At 41.5% G+C, this 23323-nt stretch overlaps 1 protein-coding gene across 2 annotated transcripts in view; it reads left to right on the forward strand.

Annotated features, from left to right (window-relative positions):
• Positions 1-23323, forward strand: part of ALG9 (ALG9 alpha-1,2-mannosyltransferase) — a gene marked incomplete at its 5' end in the record, with an annotated part of 288641 nt that overhangs the window by 213880 nt on the left and 51438 nt on the right. For both annotated transcript variants that reach the window (XM_053690107.1, XM_053690108.1), the window contains 1 exon segment: positions 5891-6021. In XM_053690107.1, the coding sequence (XP_053546082.1) occupies positions 5891-6021 (131 nt within the window).

Here is a 23323-nt window from a genome sequence, read left to right on the forward strand (position 1 = left end):
TCCGCATGCTGCCATCAGCAGCACATTCAGGGAAATCAGCACGGGCCGCTGCTATGAAAAGCTCGTCAGTTCTATTGTGAGAGAGACTATTAGAGACACAGCGCAGATTGGATCAATGCGGAAGGAGAGAGCAAGTAATAATAACCTGCACTTTTTGGCTTTGATCTGCTGCGAAAATGTTACAGATCGGGATTTTTCAGGAGGTTTCAACTTTTGACAGCGTTTAACCCTTTCCCTCAAGAATTATGAGAATCTTAAACTCAAGCAGCAGAGTTCTGTTTTTGTAGAGGTTTGAGGTGCTATGGATTTCAGCAAATTAATACAGGTAGCCCTCAGTTTACGCCGGGATAGGTTCCAGAAGGAATGGTTGTAAATCGAAACCATTGTAAATTGAAACCCGGTTTATAATGTAAGTCAGTGGGAAGTGAGGGAGTTAGGTTCCAGGCCCCTCTCAAAATTGTCATAAGTAACACCTAATACATTTATTTTTAAAGCTTTAAAATGAAGACTTTAAATGCTAAACAGCATTATAAACCTAATAAAATAATCACATAACACAGAATATATAATTAAACTAATTTAAATGAACAAAAACATTTGCTAAACAGCATTATAAACCTAATGAAATAATCAAGCAACACAGACTTCACTTGCATTTTTCTGCAAACAGTTCTTTCTATGCATTCCAATCTGGACTGATTTATAGACAGGAAGATCTTGTTCCTTTGAAATCTGCTCAATAGCTCAGGTCTGGTTAAACTGATTAATTTCAGCTTGCTTGGCTTTGTTGCAACACAAGCGGACAGCTCCACCTACTGGCTATTTTAATAAATGCACTGCTTCTCAATGCTTTTCAATAGCAGTCACATGACTGGAAAAAAGGTTGTTATTCTGAAACGGTGTAAATTGAACCGTTGTAAACCGAGGGCCACCTGTATAAGTATTTCCTAAAGTGCTGGCATGAACAAGTCTCTGGGATCCATGAAGATCTGCTAAACCTTTAGACAGAAAATAGTCCGGAAGTACTTTCAAAATACTCAAACCAATATCAATCAATACAATAAAGCTAAAAACCACTTAAACATCCACACTAAATGCCCAACTCCAGGGAATCTGTAACTCCTCCTCAAACTCAATAATACAAACCCTTATACAAGCACAGCAATTGGACCTATCGCCATCAATGCCACAAAGATCCCCCTTCTAATTGTTATCACTTGCTCTTATAAGGATAGTGATCGTTCTGTCCTCTACTGGCTAAATAGATTAAAGGGACAGTATACACCAATTTTCATTTAACTGCATGCAATAGACACTACTATATAGAATAAGATGCACAGATACTGATATAAAAATCCAGTATAAAACTGTTTAAAAACTTACTTAGAAGCTCCCAGTTTAGCACTGTTGATGAGGTTAGGCTGGGACACCCACTGGGAGAGACTGAAAGCAGACCCTCCCTGCACATGAACAGTCACATGTATAAAGACTTCACATTGCTAATGTTTGTATAATCCGTATACATTTAAAACTTTGGGGCTTGGTTAGGAGTTCGAAAATCAGCACAATGTTATTTAAAAATAAGCAAAACTATATACATTTTTATTAAAACAAAAAACACCCCAGATGGGCTTTATAAATCTACAAAACATGTATGCAAAGACAAATCTAGTGTACAATGTCCCTTTAATGACTTAAAAGACCACTGAATACAGTAAAATTGAACAACTGACAAATACTAAGTGCACAGACAAAACAATAGCACTCTTTAATTTGAAATGAGCCGTAGAATATTTTCTGGCAAATTTAAAAAATAATTAAATTTCCCCTGTATCATGTGACAGCCATCAGCCAATCACAAAATGCCTATACTTATATACTGGCTCTTTTGCACATACTTAGTAGGAAGCCTCAGAAAGAGCGAGAAAAGGAGAGAGACAATTAATTGTATGTGCATCCCCATGTGACTGACGTATTTTATGTTCCTCACCACAACCTTTACTTTAAGATGCACATTTTTATTCTTGGCAATTAGAGCAGGGACATTTTGCTGTCAATATCGGGCTTTTTTATCCTTCATAACAAAATCAACAAATAATTTGTCTGGACGAATCTCAGGCTCAGTTTCAAGCTGAACGCTGACGGATGATGAAAGAATGAGCTTTGACATCTGTGTTTGTGAAAACTTGTCCAGTAAATACTGCCTGTCCAGAGGAGGGAGAAATGCTTGCCGCATAGAATAGTGCGTTTATTCTGTGTATAAGTAACAAGGTGTCACTGGTATTACTGTGTATAAGTAACAAGGTGTCACTGGTATTATTGTGTATAAGTAACAAGGTGTCACTGGTATTACTGTGTATAAGTAACAAGGTGTCACTGGTATTACTGTGTATAAGTAACAAGGTGTCACTGGTATTATTGTGTATAAGTAACAAGGTGTCACTAGTATTACTGTGTATAAGTAACAAGGTGTCACTGGTATTACTGTGTATAAGTAACAATGTGTCACTGGTATTACTGTGTATAAGTAACAATGTGTCACTGGTGTTACTGTGTATAAGTAGCAAGGTGTCACTGGTATTACTGTGTATAAGTAACAATGTGTCACTGGTATTATTGTGTATAAGTAACAAGGTGTCACTGGTATTACTGTGTATAAGTAACAATGTGTCACTGGTATTATTGTGTATAAGTAACAATGTGTCACTGGTATTACTGTGTATAAGTAACAATGTGTCACTGGTGTTACTGTGTATAAGTAGCAAGGTGTCACTGGTATTACTGTGTATAAGTAACAATGTGTCACTGGTATTACTGTGTATAAGTAACAATGTGTCACTGGTGTTACTGTGTATAAGTAACAAGGTGTCACTGGTATTACTGTGTATAAGTAACAAGGTGTCACTGGTATTATTGTGTATAAGTAACAAGGTGTCACTGGTATTATTGTGTATAAGTAACAAGGTGTCACTGGTATTACTGTGTATAAGTAACAAGGTGTCACTGGTATTACTGTGTATAAGTAACAAGGTGTCACTGGTATTACTGTGTATAAGTAACAAGGTGTCACTGGTATTATTGTGTATAAGTAACAAGGTGTCACTGGTATTACTGTGTATAAGTAGCAAGGTGTCACGGGTATTACTGTGTATAAGTAACAATCTGTCACTGGTATTACTGTGTATAAGTAACAAGGTGTCACTGGTATTACTGTGTATAAGTAACAAGGTGTCACTGGTATTACTGTGTATAAGTAACAAGGTGTCACTGGTATTACTGTGTATAAGTAACAAGGTGTCACTGGTGTTACTGTGTATAAGTAGCAAGGTGTCACTGGTATTACTGTGTATAAGTAACAAGGTGTCACTGGTATTATTATGTATAAGTAACACAAGGTGTCACTGGTATTATTGTGTATAAGTAACAAGGTGTCACTGGTATTATTGTGTATAAGTAACAAGGTGTCACTGGTATTACTGTGTATAAGTAGCAAGGTGTCACTGGTATTACTGTGTATAAGTAACAAGGTGTCACTAGTATTACTGTGTATAAGTAACAAGGTGTCACTGGTATTACTGTGTATAAGTAGCAAGGTGTCACTGGTATTACTGTGTATAAGTAACAAGTTGTCACTGGTATTACTGTGTATAAGTAACAAGGTGTCACTGGTATTACTGTGTATAAGTAACAAGGTGTCACTGGTATTATTGTGTATAAGTAACAAGGTGTCACTGGTATTACTGTGTATAAGTAACAAGGTGTCACTGGTATTACTCTGTATAAGTAACAAGGTGTCACTGGTATTACTGTGTATAAGTAGCAAGGTGTCACTGGTATTACTGTGTATAAGTAACAAGGTGTCACTGGTGTTACTGTGTATAAGTAACAAGGTGTCACTGGTATTACTGTGTATAAGTAGCAAGGTGTCACTGGTATTATTGTGTATAAGTAGCAAGGTGTCACTGGTATTATTGTGTATAAGTAACAAGGTGTCACTGGTATTACTGTGTATAAGTAGCAAGGTGTCACTGGTATTACTGTGTATAAGTAACAAGGTGTCACTGGTATTACTGTGTATAAGTAGCAAGGTGTCACTGGTATTACTGTGTATAAGTAACAAGGTGTCACTGGTATTATTGTGTATAAGTAACAAGGTGTCACTGGTATTACTGTGTATAAGTAGCAAGGTGTCACTGGTATTACTGTGTATAAGTAACAAGGTGTCACTGGTATTATTGTGTATAAGTAACAAGGTGTCACTGGTATTATTATGTATAAGTAACACAAGGTGTCACTGGTATTATTGTGTATAAGTAACAAGGTGTCACTGGTATTACTCTGTATAAGTAACAAGGTGTCACTAGTATTACTGTGTATAAGTAACAAGGTGTCACTGGTATTACTGTGTATAAGTAGCAAGGTGTCACTAGTATTACTGTGTATAAGTAACAAGGTGTCTCTGGTATTACTCTGTATAAGTAACAAGGTGTCACTAGTATTACTGTGTATAAGTAACAAGGTGTCACTGGTATTACTGTGTATAAGTAACAAGGTGTCACTGGTATTACTATGTATAAGTAACAAGGTGTCACTGGTATTACTCTGTATAAGTAACAAGGTGTCACTGGTATTACTCTGTATAAGTAACAAGGTGTCACTAGTATTACTGTGTATAAGTAACAAGGTGTCACTGGTATTACTGTGTATAAGTAACAAGGTGTCACTGGTATTACTCTGTATAAGTAACAAGGTGTCACTAGTATTACTGTGTATAAGTAACAAGGTGTCACTGGTATTATTGTGTATAAGTAACAAGGTGTCACTGGTATTACTGTGTATAAGTAACAAGGTGTCACGGGTATTACTGTGTATAAGTAACAAGGTGTCACTGGTATTATTGTGTATAAGTAACAAGGTGTCACTAGTATTACTGTGTATAAGTAACAAGGTGTCACTGGTATTACTGTGTATAAGTAACAAGGTGTCACTGGTATTACTGTGTATAAGTAACAAGGTGTCACTGGTATTACTGTGTATAAGTAACAAGGTGTCACTGGTATTACTGTGTATAAGTAACAAGGTGTCACTGGTATTACTGTGTATAAGTAACAAGGTGTCACTGGTATTACTGTGTATAAGTAACAAGGTGTCACTAGTATTACTGTGTATAAGTAACAAGGTGTCACTAGTATTACTGTGTATAAGTAACAAGGTGTCACTGGTATTACTGTGTATAAGTAACAAGGTGTCACTGGTATTACTGTGTATAAGTAACAAGGTGTCACTAGTATTACTGTGTATAAGTAACAAGGTGTCACTGGTATTACTGTGTATAAGTAACAAGGTGTCACTAGTATTACTGTGTATAAGTAACAAGGTGTCACTGGTATTACTGTGTATAAGTAACAATGTGTCACTGGTGTTACTGTGTATAAGTAACAAGGTGTCACTAGTATTACTGTGTATAAGTAACAAGGTGTCACTGGTATTATTGTGTATAAGTAACAAGGTGTCACTGGTATTATTGTGTATAAGTAACAAGGTGTCACTAGTATTACTGTGTATAAGTAACAAGGTGTCACTGGTATTATTGTGTATAAGTAACAAGGTGTCACTGGTATTACTGTGTATAAGTAACAAGGTGTCACTGGTATTACTGTGTATAAGTAACAAGGTGTCTCTGGACATTACACAATTGTGACTCGTCGAGAGCACAGACATGTGAATGACAATAAATACATTAGATCAGTGAGTAATAAAGATACAGTAAACAGCCTAATGACAGTCTGGTGCTGATGTCAGTTTACTGTACACAGAAGTTATCTGATTATTTATTTTTTATGTTTAATAAACTTTGAACCTAAGAAGTTCTCCCTCGTTTCCTACACAGGTGGATATCGGAAAGTGCCATTACCTTGTGGATTTAGATTCTGCCACAGAAACTTCCCGTGAGCCTCGTTATTCTGCGATCAAAGAGGAATGGACAGTGATTGCGTACAAACCGTTCCTGGATGCTGCCAGGTCAGTAGTCATTAAAGGGAATCGGTGTATAGGTTAAACCATATTACTTGCCTTATGTATATTGAAGAGCTAAGCTATATGGGAGCGGAACCGATAATAAACAATCTGTCTTCCTGCACTTATTCCCTATTTACAGAAAGCCTTGTTAGGTGCAGTAGATTACACGTCACTGTCACATTGCTCAAGTGCCACACAGGTATAGTGTCCCCTGAGCACAATGTTATAGGGATGTTTAATGTCTCCAACCTCCACCGTGTATGTGTGTAGCAATGTTACACGTTGTTGCTAGAAATGATGCCATAGAAATATACTTGAGCCTACATAGGTTTACTTTTCAACAAAGGACACATAGAGAACAAAGCATATTTCATTATAAAAAAGAATTGGAAAGGTTTTTTTTAAATGTCCTCCTGTACCTGAATAATAATATCCGAATAATCCATTAACTGAATAGAGCATAAGATTTTAACTTTAATTTTGAATATCTTCACTATTGTAACTGATTAACCCAGATAAAGTATTTTCATAGTTAAACTTCATATCTAAAAAGCATTGATGTAGGATTGATACGTTCCTCGCGAACTCTAACAGTAATAATATAAGTGATAAATGTATTTTAGATTAACTAATGTGTATCCGTGGGTCCAGCCAAGTGCTGGATTATGTTCTTTCTTTCATGTAATTAGCAAGAGTCCATGAGCTAGTGACGTATGGGATATACATTCCTACGAGGTGGGGCAAAGTTTCCCAAAACTTAAAATGCCTATAAATACACCCCTCACCACACCCACAATTCAGTTTTACAAACTTTGCCTCCTATGGAGGTGGTGAAGTAAGTTTGTGCTAGATTTCTACGTTTTCTTCTATGATAAGCGCTTCTAAGCATTCTGAAGCCCAGTTCCTCTCAGAGTACAGTGTTTGTCAGAGGGATGTGAAGAGAGTATCGCCTGTTGATTTTTATGGTTTCACTCATGGGAAATCTTTTCATGGGTTCTCTGTTATCGGTCGTAGGGATTTATCTCCTACCTCCCTTTTCAGATTGACGATATACTCTTATATACCATTACCTCTGCTGATAGTTTTCAGTACTGGTTTGGCTATCTCCTATATGTGGATGAGTGTCTTTCGGTAAGTATGTATCATTATTTAAAGTGAAAGTAAAGTTAATAGTTCCAGAATTCATCCATCAGAACAAAATACTAACAACAATATGGTCGCTAACTTTTTTTAATATTTTTTTTTTTCAAAATTAGACTTTTAATCTATATATTTTTTACTACCGTTACTGGGCGAACTCCTTCCACCCTCTACTTCCTCAATTTCTGTAATGTGACTGTGACACGATGATTTGCGCATGCGCATTGGAAAGGGACTTCGTGCCCGAGCATTAGACATATGTATAGAGCGTGTGGGGCCACTCTATATGTCTAATGCTCGTGCACAAATTCCCTTTCCAATGCGCATGCATGAATTGTTGTCACAGTCTACTGCGCATGCACTTCGATACCGGTATCCAAAACAAGAGCGCACTAATGCGCGCTCCAAACACAATACTGCCGGAAAAAAAGGTGAGCATGCGCAAACTAAAAATTTCTAAACTTCCTTTCTCCAACATAGGTGTGTCCGGTCCACGGCGTCATCCTTACTTGTGGGATATTCTCTTCCCCAACAGGAAATGGCAAAGAGCCCAGCAAAGCTGGTCACATGATCCCTCCTAGGCTCCGCCTTCCCCAGTCATTCTCTTTGCCGTTGCACAGGCAACATCTCCACGGAGATGGCTTAGAGTTTTTTGGTGTTTAAATGTAGTTTTATTCTTCAATCAAGAGTTTGTTATTTTAAAATAGTGCTGGTATGTACTATTTACTCTGAAACAGAAAAGAGATGAAGATTTCTGTTTGTATGAGGAAGATGATTTTAGCAACCGTTACTAAAATCGATGGCTGTTTCCACACAGGACTGTTGAGATGAAGTATCTTCAGTTGGGGGAAACAGTGGGCAGACTTTGCTGCTTGAGGTATGACACATTTCTAACAAGACTTGGTAATGCTGGAAGCTGTCATTTTCCCTATGGGATCCGGTAAGCCATTTTCTTAGTTTTAAATATAAGAATAAAGGGCTTCACAAGGGCTTTAAAGACTGGTAGACATTTTTCTGGGCTAAAACGATTACTTTATAAACATATTTAATGGTTTATAACTTTGAAGAGTTATTTTAATCTTGGGAATTGTGTTAAAAAAAACGGCAGGCACTGTATTGGACACCTTTTTCACTGGGGGCCTTTTCTAGTCATAGGCAGAGCCTCATTTTCGCGCCACTAATGCGCAGTTGTTTTTGAGAAGCAAGGCATGCAGATGCATGTGTGAGGAGCTCAGATCCACTGAAAAAGCTTATTGAAGGCGTCATTTGGTATCGTATTCCCCTCTGGGCTTGGTTGGGTCTCAGCAAAGCAGATACCAGGGACTGTATAGGGGTTAAATGTAAAAAACGGCTCCGGTTATTTTAAGAGTTAAAGCTTTCAAATTTGGTGTGCAATACTTTTAAGGCTTTAAGACACTGTGGTGAAATTTTGGTGAATTTTGAACAATTCCTTCATACTTTCTCACATATTCAGTAATAAAGTGTGTTCAGTTTAAAATTTAAAGTGACAGTAACGGTTTTATTTTAAAACGTTTTTTGTGCTTTGTTATCAAGTTTATGCCTATTAACATGTCTGAACCATCAGATAGACGATGTTCTGTATGTTCGGAAGCCAAGGTTCCTCTCCATTTAAATATATGTGATGAATGTGACAAACAAAGTAGGGACAATGATGCCACTGATAATAATGTTGCCCAAAATGATTCCTTAAGTGAGGGGAGTAAGCATGGTACTGCATCATCTCCTTCTATGTCTACACCAGTCTTGCCCACTCAGGAGGTCCCTAGTTCATCTAGTGCGCCAATCCTCCTTACTATGCAACAATTAACGGCTGTAATGGATAATTCTATTAAAAACATTTTAGCCAAAATGCCCACTTATCAGCGAAAGCGCGACTGCTCTGTTTTAGATACTGAAGAGCATGAGGACGCTGATGATAATGGTTCTGACATGCCCTTACACCAGTCTGAAGGGGCCAGGGAGGTTTTGTCTGAGGGAGAAATTTCAGATTCAGGAAAAATTTCTCAACAAGCTGAACCTGACGTTATTACATTCAAATTTAAATTGGAACATCTCCGCGCTCTGCTTAAGGAGGTGTTATCTACTCTGGATGATTGTGACAATTTGGTCATTCCAGAGAAATTATGTAAGATGGACAAGTCCCTAGAGGTCCCGGTGCCCCCCGAAGCTTTTCCTATACCCAAGCGGGTGGCGGACATTGTAAATAAAGAATGGGAAAGGCCCGGCATACCTTTTGACCCTCCCCCTATATTTAAGAAATTATTTCCTATGGTCGACTCCAGGAAGGACTTATGGCAGACAGTCCCCAAGGTCGAGGGGGCGGTTTCTACTCTAAACAAACGCACCACTATCCCTATAGAAGATAGTTGTGCTTTCAAAGATCCTATGGATAAAAAATTAGAGGGTTTGCTTAAAAAGATGTTTGTTCAGCAAGGTTACCTTCTACAACCAATTTCATGCATTGTTCCTGTCACTACAGCAGCGTGTTTCTGGTTCGAAGAACTAGAAAAGTCGCTCAATAAAGCATCTTCTTATGAGGAGGTTATGGACAGAGTTCAAGCACTTAAATTGGCTAACTCTTTTACCTTAGACGCCACTTTGCAATTAGCTAGATTAGCGGCGAAAAATTCAGGTTTTGCTATTGTGGCGCGCAGAGCGCTTTGGCTAAAGTCTTGGTCAGCGGATGTGTCCTCCAAGAACAAATTGCTTAACATCCCTTTCAAGGGGAAAACGCTGTTTGGCCCTGACTTGAAAGAGATTATTTCAGACATCACTGGGGGAAAGGGCCACGCCCTTCCTCAGGATAGGTCTTTTAAGGCTAAAAATAAAACAAATTTTCGTCCCTTTCGCAGAAACGGACCAGCCTCAAATTCTACATCCTCTAAGCAAGAGGGTAATTCTTCTCAAACCAAGCCAGCCTGGAGACCGATGCAAGGCTGGAACAAAGGTAAGCAGGCCAAGAAGCCTGCTACCGCTACTAAGACAGCATGAGATGTTGGCCCCCGATCCGGGACCGGATCTGGTGGGGGGCAGACTCTCTCTCTTCGCTCAGGCTTGGGCAAGAGATGTTCAGGATCCTTGGGCGCTAGAAATAGTTTCTCAAGGTTATCTCCTGGAATTCAAGGAACTACCCCCAAGGGGAAGGTTCCACAGGTCTCAATTGTCTTCAGACCAAATAAAAAGACAGGCATTCTTACATTGTGTAGAAGACCTGTTAAAAATGGGAGTGATTCATCCTGTTCCATTAGGAGAACAAGGGATGGGGTTTTACTCCAATCTGTTCATAGTTCCCAAAAAAGAGGGAACATTCAGGCCAATTTTGGATCTCAAGATCCTAAACAAATTTCTCAGGGTTCCATCGTTCAAAATGGAAACCATTCGGACAATTCTTCCTACCATCCAGGAAGGTCAATTCATGACCACGGTGGATTTAAAGGATGCGTATCTACATATTCCTATCCACAAGGAACATCATTGGTTCCTAAGGTTCGCCTTTCTGGACAAGCATTACCAGTTTGTGGCACTTCCATTCGGATTAGCCACTGCTCCAAGAATTTTCACAAAGGTACTAGGGTCCCTTCTAGCGGTGCTAAGGCCAAGGGGCATTGCAGTAGTACCTTACTTGGACGACATACTGATTCAAGCGTCGTCTCTGCCACAAGCAAAGGCTCATACGGACATTGTCCTAGCCTTTCTCAGATCTCACGGGTGGAAAGTGAACGTTGAAAAAAGTTCTCTATTCCCGTCAACAAGAGTTCCCTTCTTGGGAACAATAATAGACTCCTTAGAAATGAAGATTTTTCTGACAGAGGCCAGAAAATCAAAACTTCTAAGCTCTTGTCAAGTACTTCATTCTGTTCTTCTTCCTTCCATAGCGCAGTGCATGGAAGTAATAGGTTTGATGGTTGCGGCAATGGACATAGTTCCTTTTGCGCAAATTCATCTAAGACCATTACAACTGTGCATGCTCAGACAGTGGAATGGGGATTATACAGACTCCAAGTAGATCAGAGGACCAGAGATTCACTCCGTTGGTGGCTGACCCTGGACAACCTGTAACAAGGGATGAGCTTCCGCAGACCAGAGTGGGTCATTGTCACGACCGACGCCAGTCTGGTGGGCTGGGGCGCGGTCTGGGAACCCCTGAAAGCTCAGGGTCTATGGTCTCGGGAAGAATCTCTTCTCCCGATAAACATTCTGGAACTGAGAGCGATATTCAATGCTCTCAAGGCTTGGCCTCAACTAGCAAAGGCCAAATTCATAAGGTTTCAATCAGACAACATGACGACTGTTGCATATATCAACCATCAGGGGGGAACAAGGAGTTCCCTGGCGATGGAAGAAGTGACCAAAGTAATTCAATGGGCGGAGATTCTCTCCTGCCACTTGTCTGCAATCCACATCCCAGGAGTGGAAAATTGGGAAGCGGATTTTCTGAGTCGTCAGACATTTCATCCGGGGGAGTGGGAACTCCATCCGGAAATCTTTGCCCAAATAACTCAATTATGGGGCATTCCAGACATGGATCTGATGGCGTCTCGTCAGAACTTCAAGGTTCCTTGCTACGGGTCCAGATCCAGGGATCCCAAGGCGACTCTAGTAGATGCACTAGTAGCGCCCTGGACCTTCAACCTAGCTTATGTATTCCCACCGTTTCCTCTCATTCCCAGGCTGGTAGCCAGGATCAATCAGGAGAGGGCTTCGGTGATCTTGATAGCTCCTGCGTGGCCACGCAGAACTTGGTATGCAGACCTGGTGAATATGTCATCGGCTCCACCATGGAAGCTACCTTTGAGACGGGACCTTCTTGTTCAAGGTCCGTTCGAACATCCGAATCTGGCCTCACTCCAACTGACTGCTTGGAGATTGAACGCTTGATTTTATCAAAGCGTGGGTTCTCAGATTCTGTCATTGATACTCTTATTCAGGCTAGAAAGCCTGTAACTAGAAAAATTTACCATAAAGTATGGAAAAAATATATCTGTTGGTGCGAATCTAAAGGATTCCCATGGAACAAGATAAAAATTCCTAAGATTCTATCCTTTCTACAAGAGGGTTTGGAGAAAGGATTATCTGCAAGTTCTTTGAAGGGACAGATTTCTGCTTTATCTGTTTTACTTCACAAAAAGCTGGCGACTGTGCCAGATGTTCAAGCTTTTGTTCAGGCTCTGGTTAGAATCAAGCCTGTTTACAAACCTTTGACTCCTCCTTGGAGTCTCAATTTAGTTCTTTCAGTTCTTCAAGGGGTTCCGTTTGAACCCTTACATTCCGTAGATATTAAGTTATTATCTTGGAAAGTTTTGTTTTTGGTTGCAATTTCTTCTGCTAGAAGAGTTTCAGAGTTATCTGCTCTGCAGTGTTCTCCTCCTTATCTGGTGTTCCATGCAGATAAGGTGGTTTTGCGTACTAAACCTGGTTTTCTTCCGAAAGTTGTTTCTAACAAAAATATTAACCAGGAGATAGTTGTGCCTTCTTTGTGTCCGAATCCAGTTTCAAAGAAGGAACGTTTGTTGCACAATTTGGATGTAGTTCGTGCTCTAAAATTCTATTTCGAGGCTACAAAGGATTTCAGACAAACATCTTCCTTGTTTGTTGTTTATTCTGGTAAAAGGAGAGGTCAAAAAGCAACTTCTACCTCTCTCTCTTTTTGGCTTAAAAGCATCATCCGATTGGCTTATGAGACTGCCGGACGGCAGCCTCCTGAAAGAATCACAGCTCACTCCACTAGGGCTGTGGCTTCCACATGGGCCTTCAAGAACGAGGCTTCTGTTGATCAGATATGTAAGGCAGCGACTTGGTCTTCACTGCACACTTTTACTAAATTTTACAAATTTGATACTTTTGCTTCTTCGGAGGCTGTTTTTGGGAGAAAGGTTTTGCAAGCCGTGGTGCCTTCCATCTAGGTGACCTGATTTGCTCCCTCCCATCATCCGTGTCCTAAAGCTTTGGTATTGGTTCCCACAAGTAAGGATGACGCCGTGGACCGGACACACCTATGTTGGAGAAAACAGAATTTATGCTTACCTGATAAATTACTTTCTCCAACGGTGTGTCCGGTCCACGGCCCGCCCTGGTTTTTTAATCAGGTCTGATGAATTATTTTCTCTAACTACAGTCACCACGGTATCATATGATTTCTCCTATGCATATTCCTCCTTTACGTCGGTCGAATGACTGGGGAAGGCGGAGCCTAGGAGGGATCATGTGACCAGCTTTGCTGGGCTCTTTGCCATTTCCTGTTGGGGAAGAGAATATCCCACAAGTAAGGATGACGCCGTGGACCGGACACACCGTTGGAGAAAGTAATTTTATCAGGCGCCAAAAAAATAAATTTTATTTTACCCCACTTCCTATATGCTCCTTGCCTTCTTTATGCTCAGAGGGCTATGCTATTTGCTTTTCTTTTACAAATATATGACGAGTCCACGGATTTCATCCTTACTTGTGGGATATTAACCTCCTGCTAACAGGAAGTGGCAAAGAGCACCACAGCAGAGCTGTATATATAGCCCCTCCCCTTCCCCTCAACCCTCAGTCATTCTCTTTGCCTGTGTTATACTAGGAAGAAGGTAAAGTGAGGTGTTAGTTTTAGTTTCTTCAATCAAGAAGTTTTTTATTTTAAATGGTACCGGTGAGTACTATTTTCCTCAGGGGGATATGGAAGAAGATTTCTGCCCTGAGGTTTGATGATCTTAGCATTTGTAACTAAGATCCACGCTGGTTCCCACAGGACTTCTGAAGGTAACCATGAGACATCTTCAGTGTGGAGACTGGTTTCATGCTACAAGCAGCATTAAGGTGTGTGCAGCCTTTTTTTCTGAGGTGACTTGGTGTATCAGAACTGGCTGGCATTATTTCCCTGTATGGGAATGGGGTAAGCAGTAAAACCTATTTTAATAAGAGGGGTTTTACTGGAGTCCCTATATTATATTTATCATTAGTTGATATTTGGGCATTATGTGACATGGGAGACAATATAAAAAAATGATGTTTTATGGGGTTGTTGGTTTTTTTTTGGCACTTAAAACTTATTGGCTTGAGGGTTATATTGTGTGTGTATTTTTACTTTAGTGCAAAACTGCATTTCTATGCGGTGTTTTTTGGGCCTACTTCAACTTTTGACCTTAAGGGGCGGAGCCTATTTTGGCGCACTTTCTTCAGGATTAGCAGCAGCAAACAGTAGCTCGGTGGCTCCTGGACAGTGTAGCTGGTCTGAAGGGTTGGAAAATTGATTCAAAGTATCCTGGGGGCAGGTAGGCGCCACAGCAGAGCTGTTGTGAGGTGTAGAGGGTATTTTTATCTAATCTTTTGACTACATGTTGATATAAGTACTTCTAAAGCCTTATTTCTGCCCCTGCTTCTGGGTGCAGTAATTTTTGGATTAACCAACAATATTAAGTTAAATTTGGGAATATTTTGATGTTTTTTGTGCATTTTGGAAAAATTGTTCACTTTTTCTTTTTTTAAAGGCACAGTACACGTTTTTTTCTAATGTTTATTTTATGCTATAAATAAGTGTTTAAACGACTTTTGTGGTATTACTAGTCTGTTCAACATGTCTGACATTGAGGTTTCTCATTGTTCTATGTGTTTAGAAGCTATTGTGCAATCCCCTCTAACATTGTGTAACTTTTGTACTGAAAGGGCTTTACAATGTAAAAAGCATATTTCTCTTGTAAAGGTGTATCCAGTCCACGGGTTCATCCATTACTTGTGGGATATTCTCCTTCCCAACTGGAAGCTGCAAGAGGACACCCACAGCAGAGCTGTCTATATAGCTCCTCCCCTAACTGCCACCCCCAGTCATTCTCTTGCAGCTCTCGACAAGAAAGGAAGTATCAAGAGAGATGTGGTGAATTAGTGTAGTTTTTTTACCTTCAATCAAAAGTTTATTTTTAAACGGTACCGGCGTTGTACTGTTTTTACTCTCAGGCAGAAATTGGAAGAAGAATTCTGCCTGGAGGTTTGATGATCTTAGCGGTTTGTAACTAAGGTCCATTGCTGTTCTCACACATAACTAAAGAGTATGGAAAGAAAACTTCAGTTGGGGGGACGGTCTGCAGATTGCCTGCTTTGAGGTATGTTCAGTATATTTTTTTCTAGAGAGATGATAAGGTCTAGAATATGCTGACAGTGCCTGGTATATTTGAGGTAAGCCTGATACAGTGATTTAACAGCAACTGGGATCATGCTTGCAAAAAAGGGTAATATTTATGTTAATACTCATATTACTTAGTGTAAAAACGTTTGCATGTTTTAGAGTAAAAACGTTTTTTCTCTGAGGGTGATAAATCTTTATTTTGGGGCCTAGTTTTCCACATGGCTTGTTAGATCACTCCTAAAAAAGGCCCCCTGACTTTCAGTGCATGGTGGGAGGGGCCTATTTTTGCGCACTTTATGCGCAGTTAATCTTCAGACTGAGACATACAGCTTCCCTAAAGGAGTCCTCTGGCATCTAGGACCACTATAGAGGGTGTTTTTCCAGCAAAAAATTGTGTTTAAGGGCAGGTAGGGCCACAGCAGAGCTGTGGCAGTGTGTTTGACTGTTTTTTAAAGTTTTTTCCGTTTTGGGGCCTAAGGGGTTAATCATCCATTTGCAATTGGGTGCAATGCTGCTTTAGTCTCTTATACACACTGTAAAAATTTCGGAGAGTTTACTACTTTTTATCACTGTTTTGCAGTTTGAGGTAGTTTTTTTCTCTTAAAGGCACAGTACCGTTTTTATTTAATTGCTTTTTCACATTTATTAAAGTGTTTTCCAAGCTTGCTGGTCTCATTACTAGTCTGTTAAACATGTCTGACATAGAGGAAACTCCTTGTTCATTATGTTTAGAAGCCATTGTGGAACCCCCTCTTAGAATGTGTGCCAAATGCACTGACCTTTCTATAAGTTATAAAGACCATATTATGGGTTTTAAGGATTTATCACCAGAGGTTTCTCAGACTGACAAAAGGGTAGGTTAAACCACCTAGCTCTCCCAATGTGTCAGAACCTATATCTCCCGCGCAAGTGACGCCAAGTACATCTGGCGCGTCCAATGCGTTTACCTTACAAGACATGGCAGCAGTTATGAATCATACCCTCACAGAGGTATTGTCCAAACTGCCAGGGTTACAAGGAAAGCGAGACAGCTCTGGGGCTAGAACAAATACAGAGCTTTCTGACGCTTTAGTAGCTATGTCTGATATACCCTCACAATGTACAGAAGCCGAAGCAGGAGAGCTTCTATCTGTGGGTGACATTTCTGATTCAGGGAAGGCGTTACTCCAGTCTGACTCTGAAATGACAGCATTTAAATTTAAGCTTGAACACCTCCGCTTGTTGCTCAAGGAGGTTTTAGCAACTCTGGATGACTGTGACACCATTGTAGTCCCAGAGAAATTGTGTAAAATGGACAAATACTTTGCAGTGCCTGTTTACACTGATGTTTTTCCAATCCCTAAGAGGTTTTCAGAAATTATTACGAAGGAATGGGATAGACCAGGTGTACCGTTCTCTCCCCCTCCTGCGTTTAAAAGGATGTTTCCCATAGATATCGCTACACGGGACTCGTGGCAGACGGTCCCTAAGGTGGAGGGAGCAGTCTCTACCCTAGCTAAGCGTACAACTATCCCCGTCGAGGACAGTTGTGCTTTCCTAGATCCAATGGATAAAAAATTAGAGGGTTTACTTAAGAAAATCTTTATACAACAAGGTTTTATTGTCCAGCCTCTTGCATACATTGCCCCAGTCACTGCTGCAGCGGCTTTCTGGTTCGAGTCTCTTGAAGAGACTCTTCAGGTGGAGACCCCGTTGGATGATATCCTAGACAGGCTTAAAGCTCTTAAGTTAGCCAATTAATTTCTGACGCCGTTTTTCATTTAACTAAGCTAGCGGCTAAGAATTCAGGTTTTGCCATTCAGGCGTGTAGGGCGCTATGGCTTAAATCCTGGTCAGCTGACGTTACTTCAAAGTCTAAGCTTCTCAACATTCCCTTCAAGGGGCAGACCCTACTCGGGCCTGGACTGAAGGAGATCATTTCTGATATTACTGGAGGGAAAGGCCACGCCCTTCCCCAGGATAGGTCCAACAAATTAAGGACCAAACAGACTAATTTTCGTTCCTTTCGGAACTTCAAGAGTGGTGCAGCTTCAACTTCCTCTACTACAAAACAAGAAGGAAATTCTGCCCATTCCAAGCCAGTCTGGAGACCTAACCAGGCTTGGAGCAAGGGAAAGCAGGCCAAAAAACCTGCTGCTGCCTCCAAGACAGCATGAAGGAGTAGCCCCCGATCCGGGACCGGATCTAGTTGGGGACAGACTTTCTCTCTTCGCCCAGGCTTGGGCAAGAGACGTCCAGGATCCCTGGGCTCTGGAGATTGTTTCCCAGGGATATCTTCTGGATTTCAAAGCCTCATCTCCAAAAGGGAGATTTCATCTCTCACAATTATCTGCAAACCAGATAAAGAGAGAGGCATTCTTACATTGTGTTCAAGACCTTCTGGTTATGGGAGTGATCCACCCAGTTCCAAGTGAGGAACAGGGGCAGGGATTCTATTCAAATCTGTTTATAGTTCCCAAAAAAAGAGGGAACTTTCAGACCAATCTTGGATCTCAAGATCCTAAACAAATTTCTCAGGGTCCCATCCTTCAAGATGGAGACTATTCGAACCATCCTACCTTTGATCCAGGAGGGTCAATATATGACTACCGTGGACTTAAAGGATGCTTATCTCCACATTCCGATACACAGAGATCATCATCGGTTTCTCAGGTTCGCCTTCCTAGACAGGCATTACCAGTTTGTGGCTCTTCCCTTCAGGTTAGCCACGGCACCAAGAATCTTTACGAAGGTTCTAGGGTCCCTACTGGCGGTTCTAAGGCCACAGGGCATAGCGGTGGCCCCTTACCTAGACAACATTCTGAAACAGGCGTCGACTTTTCAAATCGCTAAGTCCCATATGGACATTGTTCTTGCCTTTCTGAGGTCTCACGGGTGGAAGGTGAACGAAGAAAAGAGTTCTCTCTCCCCTTTCACAAGAGTTTCCTTCCTAGGAACTCTGATAGATTCAGTAGAAATGAAGATTTTTCTGACAGAGGTCAGGTTGTCAAAGCTTCTAACTTCCTGCCGTGCTCTTTATTCCACTTCTCAGCCGTCAGTCGCTCAGTGTATGGAAGTAATCGGCTTAATGGTAGCAGCAATGGACATAGTTCCGTTTGCCCGCCTACATCTCAGACCACTGCAACTTTGCATGCTCAATCAGTGGAATGGGGATTACACAGATTTGTCCCCTCTGCTAAATCTGGATCAAGAGACCAGAGATTCTCTTCTCTGGTGGCTATCTCGGGTCTATCTGTCCAGGGGAATGAGCTTCCGCAGGCCAGAATGGACTATAGTGACGACAGATGCCAGCCTTCTGGGCTGGGGCGCAGTCTGGAACTCCCTGAAGGCTCAGGGTTCGTGGACTCAGGAGGAAGCCCTCCTTCCGATAAACATTCTGGAACTAAGAGCGATATTCAATGCTCTTCAGGCTTGGCCTCAGCTAGCTGCGGTCAGGTTCATCAGATTTCAGTCGGACAACATCACGACTGTAGCCTATATCAACCATCAGGGGGGTACAAAGAGCCCCCTGGCGATGTTGGAGGTTTCAAAGATAATTCTATGGGCAGACGTTCACTCTTGCCATCTCTCAGCTATCCATATCCCAGGAGTAGAGAACTGGGAGGCAGATTTTTTAAGTCGGCAGACTTTTCTTCCGGGGGAGTGGGAACTCCATCCGGAGGTATTTGTCCAGTTGATTCATCTATGGGGCAAACCAGAACTGGATCTCATGGCGTCTCGTCAGAACGCCAAGCTTCCTTGTTACAGGTCCAGGGATCTCAAGGCAGCGCTGATAGATGCTCTAGCAGCGCCCTGGTCCTTCAGCCTCGCTTATGTGCTTCCACCGTTTCCTCTGCTCCCTCGTCTGATTGCCAAGATCAAGCAGGAGAGAGCTTCGGTGATTTTGATAGCTCCTGCATGGCCATGCAGGACTTGGTATGCAGATCTGGTGGACATGTCATCCTTTCCACCATGGACTCTGCCGCTGAGACAGGACCTTCTACTTCAAGGTCCTTTCAAACATCCAAATCTAATTTCTCTGCGTCTGACTGCTTGGAGATTGAACGCTTGATTCTATCAAAGCGTGGTTTTTCCGAGTCGGTCATTGATACCTTAATTCAGGCTCGAAAGCCTGTCACCAGGAAAATCTATCATAAGATATGGTGTAAATATCTTCATTGGTGTGAATCCAAGGGTTACTCATGGAGTAAAGTCAGGATTCCTAGAATATTATCTTTTCTCCAGGAGGGATTGGAGAAAGGATTGTCTGCTAGTTCCTTAAAGGGACAGATCTCTGCTCTGTCTATTCTTTTGCACAAACGTCTGGCTGAGGTTCCAGACTTTCAGGCGTTTTGTCAGGCTTTAGTTAGAATTAAGCCTATGTTTAAACCTGTTACTCCGCCATGGAGTTTAAATTTAGTTCTTAAGGTTCTTCAAGGGGTTCCGTTTGAACTTCTGCATTCCATAGATATTAAACTTTTATCTTGGAAAGTTCTGTTTCTAGTAGCTATCTCCTCGGCTCGAAGACTTTGAGTTATCTGCTTTACAGTGTGATTCCCCTTATCTGATTTTCCATGCAGATAAGGTAGTTTTGCGTACCAAACCTGGGTTTCTTCCTTAGGTAGTATCTAATAAGAACATCAATCAGGAGATTGTTGTTCCTTCATTATGTCCTAATCCTTCCTCAAAGAAGGAACGTCTTTTACACAATCTTGATGTGGTTCGTTCCTTAAAGTTTTATTTACAAGCTACGAAGGATTTTCGTCAAACATCTGCTTTGTTTGTTGTCTACTCTGGACAGAGGAGAGGCCAAAAGGCTTCGGCAACTTCTCTATCTTTTTGGCTAAGAAGTATAATACACTTAGCTTATGAGACTGCTGGCCAGCAGCCTCCTAAAAGAATTACAGCTCATTCCACTAGAGCTTTTAAAAATGAGGCCTCTGTTGAACAGATATGTAAGGCGGCGACTTGGTCTTCGCTTCATACCTTTTCTAAATTCTACAAATTCGATACTTTTGCTTCTTCGGAGGCTATTTTTGGGAGAAAGGTCTTACAGGCAGTGGTGCCTTCCGTTTAAGGGCCTGCCTTGTCCCTCTCTTCATCCGTGTCCTAAAGCTTTGGTATTGGTATCCCACAAGTAATGGATGAACCCAGAATTAGTACAGAATACTTCTATTCAGTGGTCTAGTGATACACTGTGTGACCCCTTCAGCTGTACTAGATGTGATCTTGACATAGAATTAGTGCAGAATACTTCTATTCAGTGGTCTAGTGATACACTGTGTGACCCCCTGCAGCTGTACCAGATGTGAGATTGACACCGCATTAGTACAGAATACTTCTATTCAGTGGTCTAGCGATACTGTGTGACCCCCTGCAGCTGTACCAGATGTGAGCTTGACACAGAATTAGTACAGAATACTTCTATTCAGTGGTCTAGTGATACACTGTGTGACCCTCTGCAGCTGTAGCAGATGTGAGCTTGACACCGCATTAGTACAGAATACTTCTATTCAGTGGTCTAGTAATACTGTGTGACCCCCTGCAGCTGTACCAGATGTGAGCTTGACACAGAATTTGTACAGAATACTTCTATTCAGTTGTCTAGCGATACTGTGTGACCCCCTGCAGCTGTACCAGATGTGAGCTTGACACAGAATTAGTGCAGAATACTTCTATTCAGTGGTCTAGCGATACTGTGTGACCCCCTGCAGCTGTACCAGATGTGAGCTTGACACAGAATTAGTACAGAATACTTCTATTCAGTGGTCTAGTGATACTGTGTGACCCCCTGCAGCTGTAGCAGATGTGAGCTTGACACCGCATTAGTACAGAATACTTCTATTCAGTGGTCTAGTAATACTGTGTGACCCCCTGCAGCTGTACCAGATGTGAGCTTGACACAGAATTAGTACAGAATACTTCTATTCAGTTGTCTAGCGATACTGTGTGACCCCCTGCAGCTGTACCAGATGTGAGCTTGACACAGAATTAGTGCAGAATACTTCTATTCAGTGGTCTAGTAATACTGTGTGACCCCCTTAAGCTGTACCAGATGTGAGCTTGACACAGCATTAGTACAGAATACTTCTATTCAGTGGTCTAGTAATATTGTGTGACCCCCTGCAGCTGTAGCAGATGTGAGCTTGACACAGCATTAGTACAGACTACTTCTATTCAGTGGTCTAGCGATACTGTGTGACCCCCTGCAGCTGTACCAGATGTGAGCTTGACACCGCATTAGTACAGAATATTTCTATTCAGTTGTCTAGCGATACTGTGTGACCCCTGCAGCTGTACCAGATGTGAGCTTGACACAGCATTAGTACAGAATAAGTCTATTCAGTGGTCTAGTAATACACTGTGTGACCCCCTGCAGCTGTACCAGATGTGAGCTTGACACTGCATTAGTACAGAATACTTCTATTCAGTGGTCTAGTAATACACTGTGTGACCCCTGCAGCTGTACCAGATGTGAGCTTGACATAGAATTAGTACAGAATACTTCTATTCAGTGGTCTAGTGATACTGTTTGACCCCCTGCAGCTGTACCAGATGTGAGCTTGACACCGCATTAGTGCAGAATACTTCTATTCAGTGGTCTAGTAATACTGTGTGACCCGCTGCAGCTGTACCAGATATGAGCTTGACACAGCATTAGTGCAGAATACTTTTATTCAGTGGTCTAGTGATACTGTGTGACCCCCTGCAGCTGTACCAGATGTGAGCTTGACAGTACAGAATACTTCTATTTAGTGGTCTAGTAATACTGTGTGACCTCCTGCAGCTGTACCAGATATGAGCTTGACACTGCATTAGTGCAGAATACTTTTATTCAGTGGTCTAGTGATACTGTGTGACCCCTGCAGCTGTACCAGATGTGAGCTTGACATAGAATTAGTACAGAATACTTCTATTCAGTGGTCTAGTAATACACTGTGTGACCCCTGCAGCTGTACCAGATGTGAGCTTGACATAGAATTAGTACAGAATACTTCTATTCAGTGGTCTAGTGATACACTGTGTGACCCCTGCAGCTGTACCAGATGTGAGCTTGACATAGAATTAGTACAGAATACTTCTATTCAGTGGTCTAGTAATACACTGTGTGACCCCTGCAGCTGTACCAGATGTGTGCTTGACATAGCATTAGTACAGAATACTTCTATTCAGTGGTCTAGTGATACTGTGTGACCCCTGCAGCTGTACCATATGTGAGCTTGACATAGCATTAGTACAGAATACTTCTATTCAGTGGTCTAGCAGTACACTGTGTGACCCCTGCAGCTGTACCAGATGTGAGCTTGACACAGGATTAGTACAGAATACTTCTATTCAGTGGTCTAGTGATACACTGTGTGACCCCCGGCACCTGTACCAGATGTGAGCTTGACACCGCATTAGTACAGACTACTTCTATTCAGTGGTCTAGTGATACTGTGTGACCCCTGCAGCTGTACCAGATGTGAGCTTGACATAGAATTAGTACAGACTACTTCTATTCAGTGGTCTAGTGATACTGTGTGACCCCTGCAGCTGTACCATATGTGAGCTTGACATAGAATTAGTACAGACTACTTCTATTCAGTGGTCTAGTAATACTGTGTGACCCCTGCAGCTGTACCAGATGTGAGCTTGCCATAGAATTAGTACAGACTACTTCTATTCAGTGGTCTAGTGATACACTGTGTGACTCCTGCAGCTGTACCATATGTGAGCTTGACATAGCATTAGTACAGAATACTTCTATTCAGTGGTCTAGTGATACTGTGTGACCCCTGGAGCTGTACCAGATGTGAGCTTGACATAGCATTAGTACAGAATACTTCTATTCAGTGGTCTAGTGATACTGTGTGACCCCTGGAGCTGTACCAGATGTGAGCTTGACATAGCATTAGTACAGAATACTTCTATTCAGTGGTCTAGCAGTACACTGTGTGACCCCTGCAGCTGTACCAGATGTGAGCTTGACACAGGATTAGTACAGAATACTTCTATTCAGTGGTCTAGTGATACACTGTGTGACCCCCGGCACCTGTACCAGATGTGAGCTTGACACCGCAT

Source organism: Bombina bombina, chromosome 8 (genome assembly GCF_027579735.1).
Source record: "Bombina bombina isolate aBomBom1 chromosome 8, aBomBom1.pri, whole genome shotgun sequence".
In the NCBI taxonomy this organism is placed as follows: Eukaryota; Metazoa; Chordata; class Amphibia; order Anura; family Bombinatoridae; genus Bombina; species Bombina bombina.